Source organism: Colletotrichum karsti, assembly GCF_011947395.1.
Source record: "Colletotrichum karsti strain CkLH20 chromosome Unknown Scaffold11, whole genome shotgun sequence".
Lineage (NCBI taxonomy): Eukaryota > Fungi > Ascomycota > Sordariomycetes > Glomerellales > Glomerellaceae > Colletotrichum > Colletotrichum karsti.
The window spans coordinates 314569-335393 of NW_024065911.1; the positions used below are offsets into that span (position 1 = coordinate 314569).

Here is a 20825-nt window from a genome sequence, read left to right on the forward strand (position 1 = left end):
TATCTGGAGACTGGGAAGACCTGAGACGGCGGTTGACAACGGGCAGGCTGAACGCGGTTTGTGAGAACTTGAAGACGTGTGGCAAGTATCATGGGCCGCTTTACCCAGTCACACTCTTTCAATACCAAGCTCACTGATCCTGGATAATGGGGCTTATCTTCCACTACCAACTATGTACTTGTTTGGACTGCAAATAACAGACACCATACTGTCAAATAGAACAAGAAATGTAAAATCTCCTCAGAACTGTTGATCTGATGATTCGACTGAGGCACTTGAACCTTCAAATCAGCAGCCTAGAGCTTCTCCGGGAATGAAAAATTCTCACACGGTCTCGAACTTGTAGAAACTGCGGGAAAAAGCAGGCCTTCCTGTCAAGCAGATGTCGCTACCGAAAACTCGTAAGCAAAGGCCGTTGAGTTGGTAGGCGGATCAACGAGTAGAACCAGCTACATGAACCAAATGTTAGTAAGAAGTCTTCAGATAAAAAGGGCCCGAGGAAGACTGACCGTATCGGCGGAGTAAGTGAGCACACTGGTACCGAGATCAACCGGGCCGCCGACCTGAGTCTTGCGACCTGCCCAGTCAAACCGCAAGCTCCGAACCGCAATACTCCCATCGACAGGTAGCCCAAATTTGCTCAATCCCGAGATCTTGATTTCGTACGGAGCCTGCGTCACCCGTGTTCCCGCAAGAACCTTCACATTCCCGCCCTCAACGGTTCCAAACACGTCGAACAGGAGGTCGGGGGACGCGGCAGTGCTGATTCTCTCGCCGGTCATCTGGGCGTAGTACTTGTAGACCTCCCACTCGCCGTTGGGACCGTAGCTACCATCGGCGTTCTCGTACACGAGATCGGCCAGGAAATTGTGCAGATCCGATCCGCCGCCCCAGTTGGCTCGGAGGCCGCGCAGGTTGTGGCGCTCGAGCTGGGACAGGTAGAACACCGCGCCGGCCGGGTTCTGCTCGTCCGGCCAGGCGTACTCGTTCAGGTCGATGGGACGCTCCGGCAGGTTGTGCTTGGTGCGGAGGACGTGGAAGTCTGCGACGGTCCTGTCGGGGTCGCGCTCCCAGATGCCGATTTGGTGCCAGGAGTAGATGTCCGGGATGGCGTCGTTGGCGGATACGGTGGCCATCCAAGTGTCCCAAGTGGAGCGGTCGACGGCGGGTGCGTGGGCTCCTGAGGGCCCACTGATGAGAGTTCCAGGAAGCTCCTCTCTGTATGTGGTGTTAGACATATTTGACCGGTAGGCTAGGGAGCAATGTGAATACAGACCTGATGATCCTATGGGCACGAACGTAGTACTCCAAATACTGTTCCCAGGAGCGCGGCCAGAATAAGTCGAGTTCCGGTTCGTTCCAGATATCGAAGACCAAACCCTCAAGCATGCCATTGGCCTTGATATCGTTGGTCACCTGTCGGAGGAACTGTTCCATGCTCGTCCAGTCGCCATTGTCTCCCGGAAGAGGCGAGCCGGTACCAAGGGATCCATCAGAACCCCAGAGGTCGTGAGGCAACAGGATGAAATCACCCCCGAACTTGCGAGTCGTTCTGTAGTTAGACAGCGCAGAGTTGAAACGTCCGAGGTACTCTTCATACCCGCCAACCCATCCCTTGGCCGGGATTTGCGCGCCGCCGGCTCGGCTGGCGTGGAACTTGATGTCGGTGACGAGGTAGTCCGGGATGGACGTGTCGATGCTTGTGCCGTTGTCAGGGAAGCCGTAAATGAAGCCCGATCCGAGAAATCGGGCCTGACCGGTAAGGGTGCCGAGGTCCATGGTTGCCGCGCCGGACGGAGCGCGGGAGGTAACCCGGCCGAAGGCGTTGGCGCAGATCGCCAGAAATACGGAGGTAGTCTTGATCAATGACATGGCGTTGTTGACAATGATAGGCTTGTAATCAGATCTTGAGTTGGCGTGTTGTTAATCATCGTGGGACTCGGACGTGTCAATAAATATTTATAGACTTACTCATTGTCCTTTCACATCATGATCTTGTTTTCTGTTCTCGTTGACGATGTCGTCTCTTGGCTAATACCCCACCGGAGCATGTTGAGTTTGGCGGCTGTGAGTCGCGTATCGGATATATCCTCGTTGTCAATCTTCATTTCCCCCGCATGCCAAGTTGGAGGCATATGAGCTTTCCACTGCCGGCGGATGAGTATCGTTCCCCGCGGCCCACCATCATCGCAACCCCCGCCGGACACGGAAGAAGTAACCGAGTACTGAATGGCTTAGCTGTGAATGCCTACAAACCATTTGGGGAAGGAATACACTCAACGCTCAGAAGAAGTCAATCCAACGCTCGAAAGTCCGAGATGAGGTCTGAAAAATGGAGTCACGCATCGTCTTAAGGCGTGTTGTTGACCATCGCAAGCTACCTAGGCAAAGAGTCACAATCGAGCGATGACTTTCATCAGAGAACTTCTGGGCGACTTTTACGGCAAGACTTTGTTTCGAGAGCATGGTGTAAATGACCGGGCTGTACTTTTAGTTCAATTAGGTACAAATTTAGGAAAGCTACAAGGTTTTCAACACCATCCAGTCCTCCAAACAGTTGCATATCAACTTCTCAAGTCCTTCCATGTGAAACTTTGTCGCGCATCACGCCCCTGCTCAACTCTCCTTTGTCAAAGCCTCATCGCCGCCGGCATAAGCGTCCACTTTGTATGAGGAGAATTGCGAAGCCTTGATACGGCGAGCAAACAAGATATCCAGTTCCTCAAAAGTCTTGTTCTTCGTCTCAGGTAACCGGAAGTAGGTCCAGACGAAGAAAACAAGCGCACATCCGCCCCAAAAGAATCCGGTCTTGCCCCGCCAGTCGCCAGCCGTAGGATTCAGCATGTACGGGTTGATGACGTTGCAGATGATTTGGGCGATGTAATAAGCGATACGGCCGAGGCAGACAGTCTTGTTGCGCAGGCGTGTAGACGACACCTCGGAGATGATGGCGTAACAGATGGGGCCAACGGTGAGATAATACACTCCGAGCCAGCCAAGCATCATGCCGGCTTGGGCGTAGTTCGCGCCATCTGATTCCGGGGCACCGGCACTGATGGAACCGACAATGACGAGTATGAGACTTAGCAGACCAAGTCCCCAGAGATAGAGCGTGCGGCGGCCGAATGCATGGAGGAGAAACCACGCAATGATCGTGCCGACCGAAGCAATTCCGAGCCCACCGACAGACATCTGGAAAGAGATGGAGTTTGAGAGCCCGGCTTGTACGAAGAAATACGTCGGAGTACCGCCCATAGCTGACCCGCAGAACGGTTGCGCGGCAAACGTGAGGCACGCGATCTCGGTCCTGCGCAGGTCGATGCCGCGGAAGCAATCCTTGTATGAAGTGCCGTCGTCCATCTGTGCCTCTATCTCGTTGGTGTGAATCATCATAGCAACCTTCTGCTTGGCGTAGCTGCGTTGGGAGGCGGAGCCGAGACGCAGGACAGCGTTTTCAGCGTCTTCGAACTTTCCAATGCGAACGAAATGCCAGGGAGACTCGGGAGCGAACCATAAAATGGCGAAGAGAGGAAGTGGCCAGACCCATTGAATGGCAAAGGGGACGCGGTATGCCCATCTGCTTGAGTTCTCGGAGAAACCAGCTTGGACGCCAGCAGATATGAGCTGCCCCAGGGCCCAGCAGAGATTGACGTAGACCGTCAGGTAGCCGCGCAGTGCCATTGGACACACCTCAGAAGCATACGCGGGAGCTGTTGTTGCGAAGACGCCCCACGGGATGCCGCAGAGGAATTGTCCGACGAGGAGGACGGGAAGACTGGGCGAGAAGAATGAGATGAAGATGAAGCAGCATATGGAGGCAAGTGACGCCAGCAGGACTTTCCGATATCCGAAGCGGTGGGTAAAGTACCCGTTGGCGAAGGCACCGATGATAGTGCCTACGCTGACCGCGTTGCTGAGACCATTCTGCCAAGAGGCGGTGATTTCGAAGGAACTTTTGGCAGGGATGTATTCCCCGTAATGCTCTCTAAAAGCTGGTTGGGCGAAGAAGGACGAGATGAGGACTATGTCGTAGCCCTCCATGATGATGGAAGCAGAGACGAGGATGGACCACAAGGCGGCCTTGGGATATCGGCGTATTGCATCCAGGAAGCCGAGGTTGTGCTCTTCTTCGGCACCTTGCTTGGCCAAGGCCAAGTCTTTGATCTCGTAATGACCGACGTGAGGATGCTCATTCTCAGCGATGTCGAGCGAATCTTTCCGGTGCGACGCTGCCATTGCGATGTGGCTATGTGGAGCTCAATGAGGAAATACCAGTCGACAGCGGTCGTATAAGGGCAGAAGCAAAGACAGAGTCCAGATGATAATCGATCAGTGAAAACGACGGAAGATCTGGTTGACTGTGGAGAAAGTGAATACATATACTATGCAGCTCTCATGAACCTCGCTACGCCATGAGCTTCGTCGAGACTTCCCATCTACACGAGCCCGGGGATTACCCCGCAGATTATCTTCAGTACATCCGGGGTATTTCCCATGTTCAATCCTACATTCACTTAGCACAGTCGTCGTTGAATATCGTTCAATATTTCTGACCCACCCCCACCGGAGCGTGCAGAAGTCTTGTGCCGCCGGAGGCCATACACCCCGGATGTCCCGCCCACCGGAGTCATTTCTTGCATAAGGTATCCCCGGCGGGGAATTGAGATGACATCGAATATTCCTAGTATTGTTACATTGTGTATTACGGCTATCCTTCTACTAACACGATACTATGGTTCAGTCTGCCGATGATCGAACGAGACTGTCCAGCAACTCAACATAGGGCTGCTCAATTCCCCACGCGTATGAAGCCTGCCCATCTACCATGAGGCTCTCTCTCTGTTTGCTCGTTTCCGATTGTAGCGGTTGTTCGGCCCCGCCCATCAACATGCGAATGCCCTCCCGCAAGATTCGCCTTGGTGCCCCTACTTGGCAGATGTCTCCGACCTTGGACATGTGGCCAGCCATCTTATGGCCTAGTCTGACGTAGGTCTGCACCATCTCATCATCGCATGGCCTGTCCAGATGAAGGAAGACAGGTTCAGGCTCTTCTTCCGTTTCTGCCAGTGGAGTATCCCCGATCGCTTCCAAAGGACTCGCTCCTGTGGGAGCTCTGTCGTTTGAAATGTAGGGAGAGGTAGATCTATCGTTTGCTTGTTCCTGTCCAGTCCTCTTGTTCTTCTTCAGAAAGGTCATCATCGTGCTGTATGACCAGACCACCAGAGTTGCCGCAAAAATGCTGAAAGGTTCTAGAAAGTTGTTGACACTGTAGCGGCGAACATGCCACAATATTGCCCCAGCATGAATTAGTGATAGCCGAGCTTTGTATTGATCGCGTATGACCCATTGGGAAATGTAGAATCTCGCCTTGTCGACTTTGGAGGTTTCAACTGGCATCGATAAAGCGCGAGATGAAGCGGCCGCAGCCAGAGTCCTCATGTGGATGAGAGGGGTGAGAAGATGGAGCCGTGACAGGTGAAGATGGAGCAGCACCGGATGCTCCCAGCCTCCTGCCTTGGCTATAATGGAGTTTGCGTTCCAATGGAGGAGGTCTAAACAGTCGCATGCGCTGTTACGCCACCTTGACAAAATTGGGACTGAGGGTGGCCAAGTCTCTTCAAACGCTTCCCCTGCGATTCTTCGAGATACTTCCGCGGAAGGCACCCACGAAGAGAGTCTCGACTGATGCTGATATGTGGCTTCGTTTGTTCGACGAAGAATGGCGTGAATGAGAACCAGCGTACCGAAGTCTCCTAGTTGTTCAGGCAGCTTCTTTTCCATGTAGAGCATCTCGACAGCTTCGAGTACGCTGACTATAAGAGCAGTGTGTCAGTTGATTTTCAGTGCCAAGAAACAAGTTATGAACGCAACTCACTGAGCTTTGAATCAGCCTGTGTTACTGTCTCTGTGTCAGGTTTGTCCCAGACAGAGTCGATGCATGGCATGGGCCCTCTGGCATCGCCAAGCTTGAGGAGCGGCTCTTTATCGAGTTCTAGAGACATCATTGAATCTAAAATCTGGATTTGTGATTCAAACAAGCCCATTAGCATATCATACGTTAATTGAAGACCAAAGAGGTATCGATCAAGTCTTACTTACCCATACCATCAATCCTGCTCTGATCCGTATTTGTCTCTCGACCCAACTCCCAACACTACCTTCTTTATTGTAACTCTGTGAATTTGCTGGTATTGAATCTTGAAACTCCAAAAGGCTCAACTTGTGGCATGAGTCAACCAGAAAATGTCTGAAGATGAGACATGATCGTGATGTATCGCCCTTTCCGGTGTGTAACTTGCAGATGATATGAAGCAATGTTATTTGAATGACTCTCAGTTCAAAGCCATTTCTTCCACTGTTAATATCAAATGACGCTCCAGATGTAAAAGCGTCATCGTTTGGTCCGTCTGAGATTAGACTCGAGATAGCATCTCCTAGTAGCAAAGACAGTGTTTCTCGTGAAGAACGACTGGCCTTGCCGCGAGTATACCTCGAACCAACAGCACAGACAGCCAGTAGTAAAAGCCAATTCTCTTGCAGTTCGTAGACTGATTGTGATTTTGGAAGAAAGGGATACGCGGGGTGAAATCGTCGGAAGTAGAATTGGAAACAGATCCGAATGTGTGCCAATGAAGGAAACTGTCTCGATTCAGACATGTTTCCCTGGGGAGAGATTTGCTTGACCATCGCCACGAGATTGTTGTATGTGTCGGAGGTTATGAGTGGCGCAGAGGCGTCCAAAGTCGAATCAGGTGTATTTGTAGTAGAAGTGGCTGCACTGTCAGAGTCTTGGGATGGCTCATGTTCGAATGATGTAGACAAGCGTCCTTGCACAGGACGACCTTTGAACGGCGCTCTTGTCGGAGCACCATCGACGTAATACGCGCCCGGCGTAGAGACAGACTTTGCAGATGCGGCTGAGCTTCCCTCGTTTTCCGGTGCTCTTTCCCCCAAGTTTGATTTCAGCTGCAGTGACTCTGAGACGGACGACAAAGAAGGATCGTGGTTCGGAGTTAGGTTGGGTTCCAGTAGGTTCAGCCAAGGCCTGTTCATATTAGGTCCTGCAACGTCCGGAATATTCTGTTGATCGACCACATCCGAATCGTGGTAAGCTCCATCCGCAGAAAATTGGAGATATGTCGAATCGAAATCAGTGTAATATGGAGGAGATAGCCAGTTGATGGCGGAAATACCAGCGAGCTGGTCCATGAACGTTGCGCCAGCCATGTATTCGTCGAGAATATTCCCATCGTGGGAGCAACTCAGGTTTCCGACCTGACCATCAGCCCCAGTTTCCTCACTGGCCGAAGGGACTACCCAATTGACTGGGTCGTTGATGCGTTCTTCTGCTGGGGCGATTCCAGCGTTCATGTCAGAAAGTGTCATAACTTCGGCGACCTCTGGCTGTTCTTGTGGCAACGCAGCCACGGCTCGATATGAATCTGTCTCTCCATGTTCGTTGTCACAGGATCCGTTCATAGACTCGTCAAGAATATCCATGTCCATGTTCTCTGCCGGAGTTTCAAGTTGGGGAGACGCGTTGCGTTTGTTCGAAGTCTCTCGTTGGCTTCTAGGTGCAGGGTAGCTGCAGTTCAACCCGCGGTTGGAACAGCGCCGACACGGATGGTCTCTCGAACACCTAGTACGACTGACTGCGCACTCTTGACAGGCTCTCGCTGAAGCCCCGCGACGCCACGAGCGTGCCTCGATCTCTTGGTGAGAGGCAATGTGACGCGTGAGAACATCCCTGCTAAACTGTCAGACACGTTATGTCGCCTTACAAACCTGTTCGATGCTAAGCTTACAGCCTAGAGAAACTTTTACCGCACGTCGAGCAGGTGAAAGGCTTCTCTCTAGTATGTGATCGTTTGTGTCGTGTCAGATGCTCCTGACGTCCAAAGACACTGCCGCAGTGATCGCATTTGAACGCCATGTTGCTGGCTGCTGCAACGATCTCCTCGTGTTCAGGGGGAGCACATCCATTATCATCTGGCTGTTCAATTCTTGACATGTCATAACTTGCTCATGGGTTTAAATGAATATATGTTTTCATAGTTGCAGATTGAATCAGAAGGCACGGGCAATGACGAATCGACGTCTATCCTGGGGAAGATATCGTAAGATGACCAGCATAGCTGGAGAGATTCAGCTAATGGCATAGAAGGATATGACGGCACTTATATGCGGGGATTGTGATGCAGGTACGTATCAAGTTGCATCGATCCAACTGCAAAAAGACGAATAGAGAAGGGAAGTGGTAACTGGTGCGCATTGGCGTGAGGTGATGTAGACGAATACAGCTTAGAACACAATTTTTGGTGCGGAGAACCTGGTTCTCCCACCGGCACCGTTGTCGCATTCTGCAACTCATCATTTACGGGTAAAACTTCGGATCTAAATTGACGTTAAATCATGATTCTGTCTTACCACAGGGTGCGAAAGCCGACCCCCAAAGAAGTCCGGCTAGAAGACTCGGCTGAGACGTGTAACAAGTCAACCGGCTCAGGCAGTCTCCTGATCTCCTAATACCAAGTCTATCTTCGACTTCCTTACAAACACTGGCATCCAATCCAATGGACACTCTATCTCGAAAGTGAGACCGCCTTCGAAGACACGTTCCTCACGGTCTTCTCCGAACGACTCCCAACACTCCCCATGCTCCAAGATTGGAAGATAAACTTCAGCCGTCCTCGCACCAGACTCCATAACGGGACAACATAAAATCCCATCTCCATACATGTACTGTTTCGCGCCGAGCTTCCAACTCTTCGGGTCCTTGGGGAACTCGTAGAACAGCGGCCTTATGATAGGTGACCCCTTTTCATGTGCTTCCACCATGAGCCGTCTTGTATAACTCCTCATTCGTTCTCGTATGAGCATATACTTGCGGCAGATCTCATAAACCACAGGCCCATAAGACCAAACCTCATTCCCGGCTCCACTGCTCGAGGAAAGGTTGCCAGTCTTTGGCTCTCGGTCTCCATGTAGGCGCATCACAGGGCAGAACGTGCCCCACTGAAACCAGCGCACAAATAGCTCTCGGAATGATTCATCATCTGGGTTGCCGCCGTGAAACCCGCCAATGTCGGTTGTCCACCATGGTAATCCTGCAATTCCCATGTTCAGACCCGCGGCTAGTTGATTCCGGAAGCTGGACCATGATGACGCGATATCACCGCTCCAAACTAGTGCCCCGTATTTTTGGCTGCCAGCCCAGGCACATCGAAGGAGATTGACGATGTTCTTTTGTCCTGAATTCTCCATACCGTCGAAGAAGGTCCGGGCATAGTCGCGAGGATAGACGTTACCTACTTCCAGGTTGGGCCCAAGGAAGTATCGGTAGTTATCGAAATCGTAAACGGAGTATTCTGGTTCAGCTTGGTCCAGCCAGAAGGTCCGAATGCCCTTGGAGTAGTAGTGATCCTTGGCCTTGTTCCAGACGTATCGACGAGCATCGGGATTGGTAGGGTCGAAGTACACGGTTTGGCCTTCAAACTCGAAGTTGGTCCTCACTCCTCGCTCCGAGCGGACCAGCAGGCCAAGCTCCATCATTTCCGCAAAATTCTCAGATCTCTGGTCAACCGTTGGCCAGATGGACACCATCAGCTCGATCCCCATGCTCTTAAGCTCTTCCACCATAGCATCTGACCCGCAGTTAGCACTTATCGATACTTCGCAAGCATTTTGAACCTTATGGGTTGAAGGTTGAGGCTCTTACCTGGGTCTGGCCAGAACTTCTTATCAAACTTCCACTCGCCTTGCATCGGCCAATGAAAGAAATCTACAACAATCAGGTCGATTGGGAGATCGCGGCGACGGTATTCTCGTGCAACTTGCAACAGCTCTTCCTGCGTCTCGTATCGGAGTTTGCACTGCCAGAAGCCCAGACCGTAGTCCGGCATCATCGGCGGCGTGCCTGTAACGCTGGCATGTCTTTCGACGATTTCCGCCGGCGTATCGCCGACCACGACCCAGTAGTCTAGGACCTTGGTCGAGTAGGCTTCGAATGTCGTTGTATTCTTCCCGAACACCACCCGACCGATGGCGGGGTTGTTCCAGAGGATCCCGTAGCCCAGTGATGACAGGGCGAAGGGCACACTGGCCTGGGAATTGCGGTGTGCGAGTTCGAGATCGAGACCTTTCAGGTCAAGGTGAGGCTGCTGGTACTGTCCCATGCCGTAGATCTGCTCGTCTTCTCGAAGACTTTCGAAGCGCATCGTAAGGTGGTAGTTACCGCCAACCAGGGGCTTGAACTCGCGGGCTTCAACCTCGAGCGCGCTGCAGTTGGCATCGAGCAGGTCACGGCGGTTTCGAGCGTACTCTTCGAGCACAACATCGTCGCAATGGTTGAAAATGGTGATCTTGCCGCGTTTGGTGATGACAGCTTTGGCCTTTCCGTTGGTAACAGTTCCGGAACCATCGCCCACGATAGAAATCTTGGACGAGACGTCAACGGTAGGAGGTGATTGTTCGAGAGCCCATGCCTCTGAAGGCATTTCAGGGCATCTTGTCGATCGAACACGAAATGCGTTGGGGCCCCAGGGCTCGATTCGAACCTGCTCACCGTCGTAACGGTACAGGATGCTGTTGATTTCTTCGTAAATCATGGCGATTATGATGATGGAGTTTAGTTTAAAGGTAAGTAAATGTTGTTCAATCTTCTTAATGGCATGAATTGGGGATCGAGAGTTTGGTTCGAATCGGAAACCGAGAGGGAGACTCAAGCCTGGAATGGTCTACATCTGAACTAAATAGTGTCCGGCATTACATCTCTGTCATTTACTCATTGAGGTTCTATGAGTAACTCTCAACTTGAAGTCACTTTTACCTGTGTACATAGGAGTCTGACTTGCGCGTGCGTAGATCTAGCACCCCGCCGGAAGAGCATCAGGACCTCCGGTGGAGAGCTAAGCCGGATTGGCACTGCTCCTGGATGAACGCTACAACCCCAGTCTCGAGCTGTTCGCATGCCGGAAGAATGTCAATTCGGGACTTACCAGGTGTTTCTACTTTTGAAAAGAACGTATCAGCAAGTTTTACTTATTGAGGCAAGAGCTTTTGTGCTCCACTCAGAAATTGAGTATGAATGGTTTTCGGCGGCCAAGCTCCACGCTGTGGTCATGGCCAAATGACCAGAGTGACCGGGAGATCGCCAACTACTTCGGTTAATATCGCGCTACTATTATGTGAGAATATCAGTCAGATTCTTACATTCGCCCTATCCTGAATGTTATGATCCACGTCGAGGTGGGCACGGAGGAGCTCAGCATCAAGGTAAAGAGCTGGAGCCCGCTACCATATCAGCCCTGCACCCACTATCGGACTCATCATCGCGTCCGAGGGCCGGCTTCTAAGCTCTGATGGAACTTAGAGGGAAACTCATGTCCGATCCCTTGGCTTGCCATGAAGACCATGCCAGATGCTCGGGGAAATCCATGTGTCTTTCAACTAGATGAAAGACGCCATTAGCCTTGTTGATGAGACTTTTCTATAGGATTTTGAATACCCTCTTTCTTGAAGCAGGCTGCAGGCGGAATGGGAGAGATTTTGTCTCTTCTACATGTGCGAGACGTCAGCGAATCCGCGGAGTTCTTCTTGTTACAGCCGACAACCGGCTTCAAGACCTATCCTCGCGCCCGTTTCATGAATGACATTACGAAAAAGTTTCGAATAGGTTTTACGTCTTACATAAATGTGTATCCATCATGGAATGAAAAATGACTCTTGGTGCATGAGAATCCATCTCCCGGGCCGTATCCGGTCACGTGGACGGATGGATTTACTGGCGGTGAACGTCCCGAAGATCGGGTCGTAGAAGCCGATCAGGGCCGGTCTTCGGCTCCAACCCCACTCTAAGCCGAGTACGCCTCTTTACAATAAGCCGTTGACGGCGGCGGCGTGTCATCTTCTCGGCTGCCAGCATGCATTCATTTCAAAGGTGAAGTCTTGGAAGAGCTCATATCGAGAAATGGACAAGAACAGCAAGATCTGCGTCATCGGAGCCGGGCTGTTTGGCCTGTCCGTCGCTCGTCAGCTCAGCTTGGATGGCTACCGGAACATCAAAGTTCTTGACCGACATATTCCACCGGTGAGGGTGCCAAGAAACTCCGATAAAGGACTCTTGCTGACAGATATCTAGGTACCGGACGGTTCGAGCAACGACATTTCTCGCGTTGTTCGATTTGACTACGCAGACGGAGACTACCATGAGATAGCTTATGAAGCGTATCAGAGATGGCTCAACGATCCCAAGTACCACGGAATCTTCTCCCGAACGCATTTCATCTTGGGCGGATCTCCCAAGCCTGGCGAAGAGACCTGGATGGACAAGACTACAGCCCAGTTGACCAAGCACAACTTGCCATGGTCAACTCTCAAGGACGCCAAGGATGCTAGACGTATTTTCCCCGTATTGAGTGGTGAGCTGGCCGGTCCCAACTTCTCTGCCTATCACCACAACCAAGCTGGCTGGGCGGACGCCGGCAAAGCCATCACTCAACTTCGGGATGAGTGTATCGAGCTAGGCGTATCGTTCATCTGCGGCCGGGCTGGTACCGTTGTGGGTTTCGAGACAGACTCGCAGAGATCAATCACAGGAGTTCGGACACTAGCCGGACCTGATTCCTCAGTCAAGGCAGACCACTTCATACTGACGGCTGGTGCTTGGGGTTCTGGTCTTGTTCCGATGTACAACTCAACACTCTCCACCGCCCAGGTCGTGGGATATCTCCCTCTTACCGACGAAGAGATGGTAAAGTACAAGGACCTGCCGCTTTATATCAACTACTCAACGGGCTGGTTCAACTTCCCACCGCACGAGGACACAAAAACCCTCAAGATGGCAGTCCATGGGTGGGGGTACACGCGAGCACCTGGCGATGATGATCGCAAACTCACGGTCAACCCCTCGTCCCCGCCTTTGAAGTCGCAAGAGCGCCCCAACTTCGTGCCATCAGATGGCGAAGATCGTTTGCGACAAGGGTTGCGAGAGATGCTGCCTGAGTTGGCGAGCCGTCCCTTCGACAAGGTTGCTATGTGTTGGTACACGGATACGCCAACGGGAGACTTCATTATGGATTACCATCCAGACTATAAGAACCTCTTTATCGGCGGAGCTGGATGTGGACAGTAAGTCTCCAAACACTCCCTCGGAAAGCGCAAGCGAGATCTAATATGGTTCATTTGCAGTGCTTTCAAGTTTTTCCCTGTTCTAGGAGAATACCTAGCCCGCGCTGTCCAACGAGAACTTCCAAGCCATTTGGCTGACAAGTGGAGGTTCCGGAAAGAGTACGAAGGCCAATCGGATGCGTTCGTGGGCGACGGAAGCCGTGGAGGGCCGGCGAGGAGGGAGCTCACCAGCAAGGAGAGGGAAGCATTTGAATCCCGTGCCAGGACGAAGGCAAAGCTTTGAAGTGGGCGTCAGGTACCTTGAGTCATAAGTGACAAAACGCTCTAGCCTGCGCAGATTCACAAGTCGACTACACTTTACTCCTACTCAATTACCACTATCTCCGGATCCTCTGCCCTTGGAAGCTCTCGCATTATAATGGTGTTGCGGGGATGAATCACTGTCCATCTTTCACATCGCGCCGTTAAGATACGAAACCTGTAGTAGAAAGAGGAACTGCGAATGAGAGATAGTCAGTGACCCAATGGGAACATCATCGCCAAATCACTGCTCATACTGTCGGTCCATGATTCGCATCTTCGCGATTGTTTTCATATAAATAGGTCGATGATTTTCCAAGAGCCTCAATCTTTCCATTCCCTACAATCCAACAACACAAACACACACATCATACAAACAACCCAACTCTCATACAGCCAAGTCAAAACAAACCAAACCAAGCAAACTCAAACTTAACAGCTCAACAATTCCAAGCTTCACATCAAACACTCGCCAACATGTGCTGGAAAAGAAGATCCGTCTACAAGTGTAAGAAGTGCAAGAGGCGTCACCACACACGCAGGCATGGGACGCGCAAGTGCACAAAGAAGCAGAATGGCGAAAAGTGCGATGGAGTTCGGAATCTTCCGGATGCCATTGTCGAGCGAGGATTCTGCAAGAACTGCGGTAGACACTCAAGCTCTCCCTACACCTCCGACTCTTACGACGATTGATCGTGTGGTTACGAAGCGGATGGGCCAGGAAGCATTTAAGACACGGCATCAGTAGGCGTAAACTTTTCTCATTAGTAGTAGTTAGAACAATAACAGTCAGTGAAACAGCATAAGTTACAGATCCAACCTTGGACGTACTTTCAAGCCGTTTGATACCCTTCTAAGTGATATTCCTGCAAGAACCTAGTACCTGTATGGGCTGAGTGGCAGCGTGTAAGTCTTCACCGACGTGTCCCCGAACTCACCGAGCCGGTGTAAGTCGGTGGCTTAAGTGCAGCATCGACGCGACGCGACGTCACGCGTTCGGAATGTCGCGTTAAATGCCCCACTAAAGTGAGGGGTGCCAAGGATTCGAGACATGTTCAAGAATGTTCCCGTGGCTTTTCTAAACTCGGAATCATCGGCTCGAGCAATTGTCTTCAGAACCTCCAACATCACATCCCGCAAGTTGCGCAAAATGTCGGCCGCAGCGGCGACGGGAAGTTCGTTCCAGTCCGTCGGAACCTGGAAGCGCTATAAACTCGGCCAGGCCCGGTTCACCGACTGGTTGAAGCAAACCGCCAACAAATTCACACCTACCCCCGTACCTGACTCGCCTCCTCTTCAACCAGCGAGCAATGGCACTTCGAGCGGCAAGATGGGGCCATCGCTCGACTCGGCCTCCGGCAAGGTGCACTGGAGCGAGCTCGAAGATTTGGCACAGCTCATCGTCAGCAACAGCAAGCCCGAAGAGATCCCGTGGGACCCCATCCTGGTCCTGCGCGACGTCGTGGCCCTGAGGAAGAAGAGCGCCCGGTTCTACTCGAAAACGGCGCAGCAAGACAAAACTGGAAAGCTGCGAGTGAGCAACCAGCAGCATGAGCACATCATCAAGGTGCTGGAGAAGGTGTTGGGCCTGCTCGAAACTGCCGTATCTCCGATGCGACCAAAGCAGAAGAAGGAGGAGCCCCCTAGACCTCGCGAGCGCCTGGATATGGGTCTTCTCGACAACATGTTCAACCTTCTTCAATTTCAAAAGCCTGCAAAACCACCAAAGGAAGCCCAAGCCGTTGCCGCCGTGGTGGAGCTGGAGCCGGAAGCCGAACAATCCGAGTCGGACTCCGAGTCAGAAACGGAGATTGCCGCAACTTCAAAGACGGTGTCACGGAAGAAGACCAAGCAAACGCCAAAGAAAAAGGGCAAAGGTGGAAAGAAGGGCGGCAAGAAAGCCCCGAAGTCCAAGGCCGTGGTCAAAAAAGCCAAGCCTGCGGGCGACGGCGCCTGGGTCGATGGCTTCACTCTGGACGAGCAGTATGATGACGAGGAGGAGTTCGACTACTATATGCTCATCTACTGCTTCTTCGAGGATTTCAACACGATCCGAAACCACGTCTGCGAGCGTTGGTGCGACTACTACTACGACAAGTCCGTCTCTCTCAACACTCTCGCCGTCATCACCAACGCGGCCTCCGAGCTTTTCCGCGACATGGAGTTTGAGCTACTCCGTCTTCTCCGCCTGAACGGACACGCCGACCTCGGCACATACGAGGCCATGATGGAGTTACTCTTCTTCGAATACGGGATGGAGCCCGTCGACTACAATGACGAGCCCGAGTCGAAGGAGGAGATGAACGAGAAAATCTGGCGCGAGGAGGCCGATTGGCTTGGCTGGTCTGCATATGTCGCCATGGAAGACATCTTCGAACATTGCCCTCGGGGCAAGGTTCCGCTTATCCCGCCTTCTGCTCGAAGGCTTCCCAAGTATGGCCCCATCACAGCAGCCGACTTCGCATCCTTCCACAAAGCCTGCATTATGCAGCTTTTCCCGGAGGTCGCCGAGGTGAGGGCTTTGAAGAAGAATCGCCAAGAGCCTCCCGTCATTCCGGGTCAGCCCGACCTCGAGCTTGACTTTGAACAAGTGCTTGGCTTGCGTTATTATCCATCAAGTTTTATCTTTTCCCTGCAGCTTTACCTCGATATTCGCAATATCCTGGACGAGCAGGTGGAAGACGCCTGCGAACAACTCCATGCCAACGCAGAAGATATCCTTCATTGTACGGACGTGGCCGAGAGGTCGTGTGAGGAAGTCTATCAATCGGATTGGAGAAAGTTTGCGGAGCGGGATGCGATGATCCTGAGCAGCTACGCAATGCTGGACTTTACTATCGAGGACAAAGAGGCGCGAGCGAGACAAATGGGCATGATGGAAGACCTTCCTGAGTATGCACTGTTCGACACCGAGCCTGTTTGGCCTGCTTTACTCGACTTCCGGTCCAAGCTGGCAAGTACGGTGCTCAGTATTCGTCTTTTGACGCGAACGCCGGCGCCGCTATGGAGCGGAGTGCTCTACACCATCGCCAAACGGGACTATGCAGACATTCCCGCATGGCCTGAGATGGACAGGTTCTTGAGCGTCCACGGAACCGAACTCCTCGGCTTCCCCATTACAGAGGACCTCAAAGTCGCCGAAATCTTGACCAATTATGCAACCACGATGTCCGATGGAAAACGTTACCATATCTGGATGGGTCTTCTGGACAAGGTTGGTCGCATCACGAACTTCCACGACCGCTACGCAGACAGTCCTATGCATCGTGCAGACATGGAGTATATCGGCAATGTCATTCGCGACCACTTTGGTCTACCGCATAATTCCAAACAGAGCCCATTCGGTTTGCCGCAGCAAAAGAAGGAGACCACCGGAAAGGAGAAGACGGAAGAACTCGTCCAGCGACTCCAGCGAGTTGGCAACATGCGTCATGTCGAGATTCTGGAGATCCTCGACCAAACCGTCGAAACAATGGTCCATAACGAATTGTCGATAAACTACTACAAGCTGGACTGGGAAGTCCAAACATTCGCTCGGAAGTTGCAGAACATCATGTTGGAAAAGGGCCTCCTGCGCAAGCCCGAAGGCGGTTTGGAAACTTACCCAGGCCACTGCAGCCGAGATGATGGCGATAAGGTGCTGGGTGAGTGCATTAAGGCCGTCATTCTGGAGGTAGCCGACCAACCTTTCATTCCTCCGATTCTACCAAAGTCGAGCCACGAACATGGTGACCATGGATGCGGCTGTGGCAATGAAGCATGCGACGAGGATGTCGGCTTCGACGGCGAGATTGACATTGACGACCTCCCAAGTTGGTTCGAACATCCTGCACTCAGTCGACGATGAAACGGGGACACCAGCAGCCCTAAAGACAAGTCATGACGTGCCGACTTCCGAACGAGTCGACGTCGACTCAACAAACGAACGCGCAAGTCAACGGTGCAACCGCAAACCACCGACGGCGGCCTCGATGGAGCCGCGCGCGCGCTTGACCATGTGCGTCTTGCTGGACCATTTGCACAACCGCTCAGTCAGCCCTACGAGAAAGACTTGTGCGTCACACAAGAAGCACGTATTGGGGAAGATTGGTCGAGCCGCCGCGACGCGAGGGCGAGACTAGTCCTCGTTGAGCCACCGCGCGGGGTCCTCCGGCGATTTACGAAATCGCCGACCGCGCGGGTCCAGCTAACAAATATGGCTCACGCATGTACACTCAGCGTCTCGCAGCGACGAGGTTTGGAATGCATGCCGGGCGAGGCCACTTACTCATCAATCTGGCGGTGGAAAAGCCATGTACGGATGCGGTTATCGCCATATATAAACACCGAAGAAAATCCAAAACATTTGAAAAGAATAAAAACACATGCCCTCATCCTCTGTCCATGCTTTATACCCGAGCATTGTTGTATCTTCGTCTCTTTCGCCCAACACCACCAAACAGAATGCACGCCGCCATCGTCAACTCCTGGGGCTCTCCCCCGACTTACACCACAGTTCCCGACCTCCCCGACCCTTCGTCTACCCAAATTCGACTCCGCGTCCTGGCTTCCGGCATTCACCGACTCGTGCTCTCACGGGCCGCCGGCAAACACTACACCTCCACCACGTTACCCCACTATCCCGGCGTCGACGGAGTCGGAGAGGACCCCACAACCGGCAAACGGTACTACTTCGCCGCCCTGCAAACCGGCTCCTTCTCCGAGTTCGTCAACATTGACCGCAATTTCGTCGCCGCACTCCCGGCAAACGCGGATCCCGTGACTGCAGCCGCGTACATGAATCCTATCATGAGCAGCTGGATGGCCCTCTCGGCGCGCGCGGCGCCTCAGTCACCGGGATTCACGGTTGCTATCCTGGGAGCTACGAGTGCGAGCGGGCGCGTCGCAGTGGACGTCGTCAGGTCGAAAGGAGCAGGTCGCGTGATTGGCATCGCTCGGAACGCAGCTGCGCTAGCTGAGATGCCGCTCGACGAGCGCATCGTGTTGGGTCCTGAGACGGACTGGTCGTCTCTGGGAGAAGTGGACGTCGTCTTGGACTATGTCTACGGTGACCCGGCGGCGAGTCTCCTCAAAGCGTTGCCCAAGTCCGAGAGGGAGGTGCAGTACATTCACATGGGTTCGGTGTCGCGCGATGAGAGCATGAGCCTTCCCGGTGCTGTTCTGAGGGGAAAGAGGGTGGCGATTCGCGGTGCCGGGCCTGGGAGCTGGACTATGCAGGAGTACGCGAAGGAACTTGGGGGAATGGTTGACATCGCTGCCAAACTTGAGCGGAAGGGAGTTCTTGTGGCTGCGTTCAAGGATGTCGAGACGGCGTGGGACAAGGTTCAGGTGGGCGGGAAGCGCGTTGTGTTTGTGAGCGATGACATCGCCAAGGACTCTTGAAGGGCTGTGGAACGGCGCATTGAATGTTGGATTGATAGAAAGCCAAATACATAGGATGGTTGCGAGACACTAATATCACCAATTCTCGTCACGCTGGACGAAGCTGTTAAATTTGATCATGTTCGGTTACTGCTATTCTTCTACATACAGCCTCTTGCCATGCGCAAACAATCGCCCCTAGATCAAGCTGTGAAGCATCGTCAGCTCTCGCCAAACATCACATCCACAAGCACAACTAACCCTTAAACCAAGGCGCACCAACAGCCTGCGCAACAGCCTGCGCCACCAACTTCTGAATTTGCACACCGGGGTGGTAGTCGTTGAACCACAGGCAGCTCACACCATCGGCGTTGTAACACGTAGCGTCGGGCGCGCCGTAGGCCGTCGGGTTGTTGATGGCCTTGTCGAACGCCGCGGTCGTGTCGACGACCCACGACGTGACGCCCGCGTTCTTGGTCTTGAACGCCGCGAGGTTGCTGACGATGAGGTCGTTGTACTGCTTGATCGCGGCCGCGAGCTGGGCGTTGGAATCGGCGCCGTTGGCGAGCATCAGCGGTGTCTTTTGCGTGGCTGCAGGACCGTCAGCAATTTTCTCTCCGCAAATTCATGAAGGCACGGTATATCACTCACGCGGAACGCTCAACAGCACAAACTTCCTCACGCCGGCGTTATACAACACCTGCAGCTGCTCGAAATACTTCCCCAGGACCTGCACGAGCAGCGCCTCGCGGTTGCTCAGCCAGAACGAGTTGCCCACGTCGTTGACGCCCATCCAGACCCCGGCCAGGGTGTTGTCGGCGGTCCAGGGCGCCCAGCTCGGCCTGGGGGCGAGGCTGCGGGAAAACTCGGCGACCTGGTCGATGAAGCTGAGCACCGTGCTCGCGTAGGGCGCGATGAGGGAGGCGTCGGTGGTCGCGCCGCCGTAGGCGAGGTTGTAGCTGTACACGAGGGACGCGTTGAACTGGGTCACCATGAAGCCGACCCAGTCGAGGCCGCCGGAGGCGGTCCAGCCCGGCAGGTCCGGGTTGCCGAGGGGGTTCTGGGGGTTGGGTTTCGTGGAGTTGATGTTGAAGCCGGTTTGGGAGTAGGAATCGCCGCTGTTGGGGGTTCGGTGGTTGGTTTTTGGTTTTGAGGAGGATGGGGGAGGAGACTTACAAGGTGATGAAGTACTTCGGTCCGGAGGGCGAGCTAGCCGCGGTCGGAGTGGAGGCGGCGGAGGAAGAGGTGCGCACCGAGGTGGTCGTGGTCCGGACGGTGGTCGAGGCCGGGACGCTCGTCGCGCGGGTCGAAGACGCGGGAGGCGTGGTGCCGGGAACGCATTGGACTATACATCGTCAGTACTCTTTTCATCGAGGGCTTATTCTATTCGAGGCTTCACTCACAATACCACGCGTTCTGCGACGAGCAATACGCTCCCGCGGCGCAGCTCGTCGCGCCGCTCCATCCGTTGCCGCCACACTGGCCCCAGACGGGAGCCTGCGCGTTTGCGGTGAAGGCCAGACCGGCCGCGAGAAAGATGGAAGCCGCGATGCGAGACATCTTTATCTGAGATCCGGAAGACGAGGGGGACGAGACTCCGGCCTAGGACTTCCTCGAGACTGGAGGATGTGGCCATCCCACCGGCATTATATATCTTTCCCTCCTCCCATCCATCGTCACCTTCATCTCAGGACAAACACCATCCGGCAAAGCGCCCCCGAGACCCAACCCAGAATGGGAGTATCCGTAAACCACTTGCATGTCGGCCCCCATCTCTCATCCGTCTATTGGCGGGAAAAGATCGGGGGGCGGAGACTCTCGTGCCTGATTAGAATCGCAGAACCCGGGTCCGTGGTTCGGTTTGGAAAGGAAGACCAAGCTTCGGCGGAGAGAAACGAAGGTGGGATACGGGCCTCTTGACGTGATGTGGAGTTGCACATATGATAGCGTCGTTTGCGCATGCGGGGACGCGGAGGGAGGCCATCCCCGACCCCAAAAAGGGAACGGGCGGGGTCCACATCGGATGCCACCGCCGG

The 20825-nt window shown here is 53.4% G+C and overlaps 7 protein-coding genes across 7 annotated transcripts; 3 read left to right on the top strand and 4 right to left on the bottom strand.

Annotated features, from left to right (window-relative positions):
• Positions 1-374: 374 nt before the first annotated feature.
• On the bottom strand, positions 375-1872 carry CkaCkLH20_04219 (uncharacterized protein; the record flags this gene model as incomplete). Its single annotated transcript, XM_038886938.1, has 3 exons — positions 375-449; positions 510-1218; positions 1277-1872. 3 exons carry the CDS (start codon positions 1870-1872, stop codon positions 375-377), a joined length of 1380 nt encoding a protein of 459 aa, XP_038747642.1.
• Positions 1873-2616: 744 nt separating this feature from the next.
• On the bottom strand, positions 2617-4236 carry CkaCkLH20_04220 (MFS alpha-glucoside transporter; the record flags this gene model as incomplete). The annotated part of the gene is made up of 1 exon (XM_038886939.1): positions 2617-4236. The coding sequence occupies one exon, from the start codon at positions 4234-4236 to the stop codon at positions 2617-2619; it is 1620 nt and encodes a 539-aa protein (XP_038747643.1).
• A 501-nt stretch (positions 4237-4737) lies between these two features.
• On the bottom strand, positions 4738-10607 carry CkaCkLH20_04221 (glycosyl hydrolase family 31; the record flags this gene model as incomplete). Its single annotated transcript, XM_038886940.1, has 6 exons — positions 4738-5552; positions 5745-5813; positions 7194-7585; positions 7654-7747; positions 9267-9644; positions 9719-10607. 6 exons carry the CDS (start codon positions 10605-10607, stop codon positions 4738-4740), a joined length of 2637 nt encoding a protein of 878 aa, XP_038747644.1.
• A 1361-nt stretch (positions 10608-11968) lies between these two features.
• Positions 11969-13411, top strand: CkaCkLH20_04222 (sarcosine oxidase; the record flags this gene model as incomplete). Its single annotated transcript, XM_038886941.1, has 3 exons — positions 11969-12088; positions 12140-13128; positions 13189-13411. The coding sequence occupies 3 exons, from the start codon at positions 11969-11971 to the stop codon at positions 13409-13411; spliced, it is 1332 nt and encodes a 443-aa protein (XP_038747645.1).
• A 1167-nt stretch (positions 13412-14578) lies between these two features.
• On the top strand, positions 14579-17275 carry CkaCkLH20_04223 (uncharacterized protein; the record flags this gene model as incomplete). The annotated part of the gene is made up of 1 exon (XM_038886942.1): positions 14579-17275. One exon carries the CDS (start codon positions 14579-14581, stop codon positions 17273-17275), a length of 2697 nt encoding a protein of 898 aa, XP_038747646.1.
• Positions 17276-17871: 596 nt separating this feature from the next.
• CkaCkLH20_04224 (quinone oxidoreductase) lies at positions 17872-18810 on the top strand (the record flags this gene model as incomplete). Its single annotated transcript, XM_038886943.1, has 1 exon — positions 17872-18810. One exon carries the CDS (start codon positions 17872-17874, stop codon positions 18808-18810), a length of 939 nt encoding a protein of 312 aa, XP_038747647.1.
• A 235-nt stretch (positions 18811-19045) lies between these two features.
• CkaCkLH20_04225 (uncharacterized protein) lies at positions 19046-20349 on the bottom strand (the record flags this gene model as incomplete). The annotated part of the gene is made up of 4 exons (XM_038886944.1): positions 19046-19380; positions 19441-19907; positions 19966-20134; positions 20193-20349. 4 exons carry the CDS (start codon positions 20347-20349, stop codon positions 19046-19048), a joined length of 1128 nt encoding a protein of 375 aa, XP_038747648.1.
• Between the last annotated feature and the right edge of the window lie 476 nt (positions 20350-20825).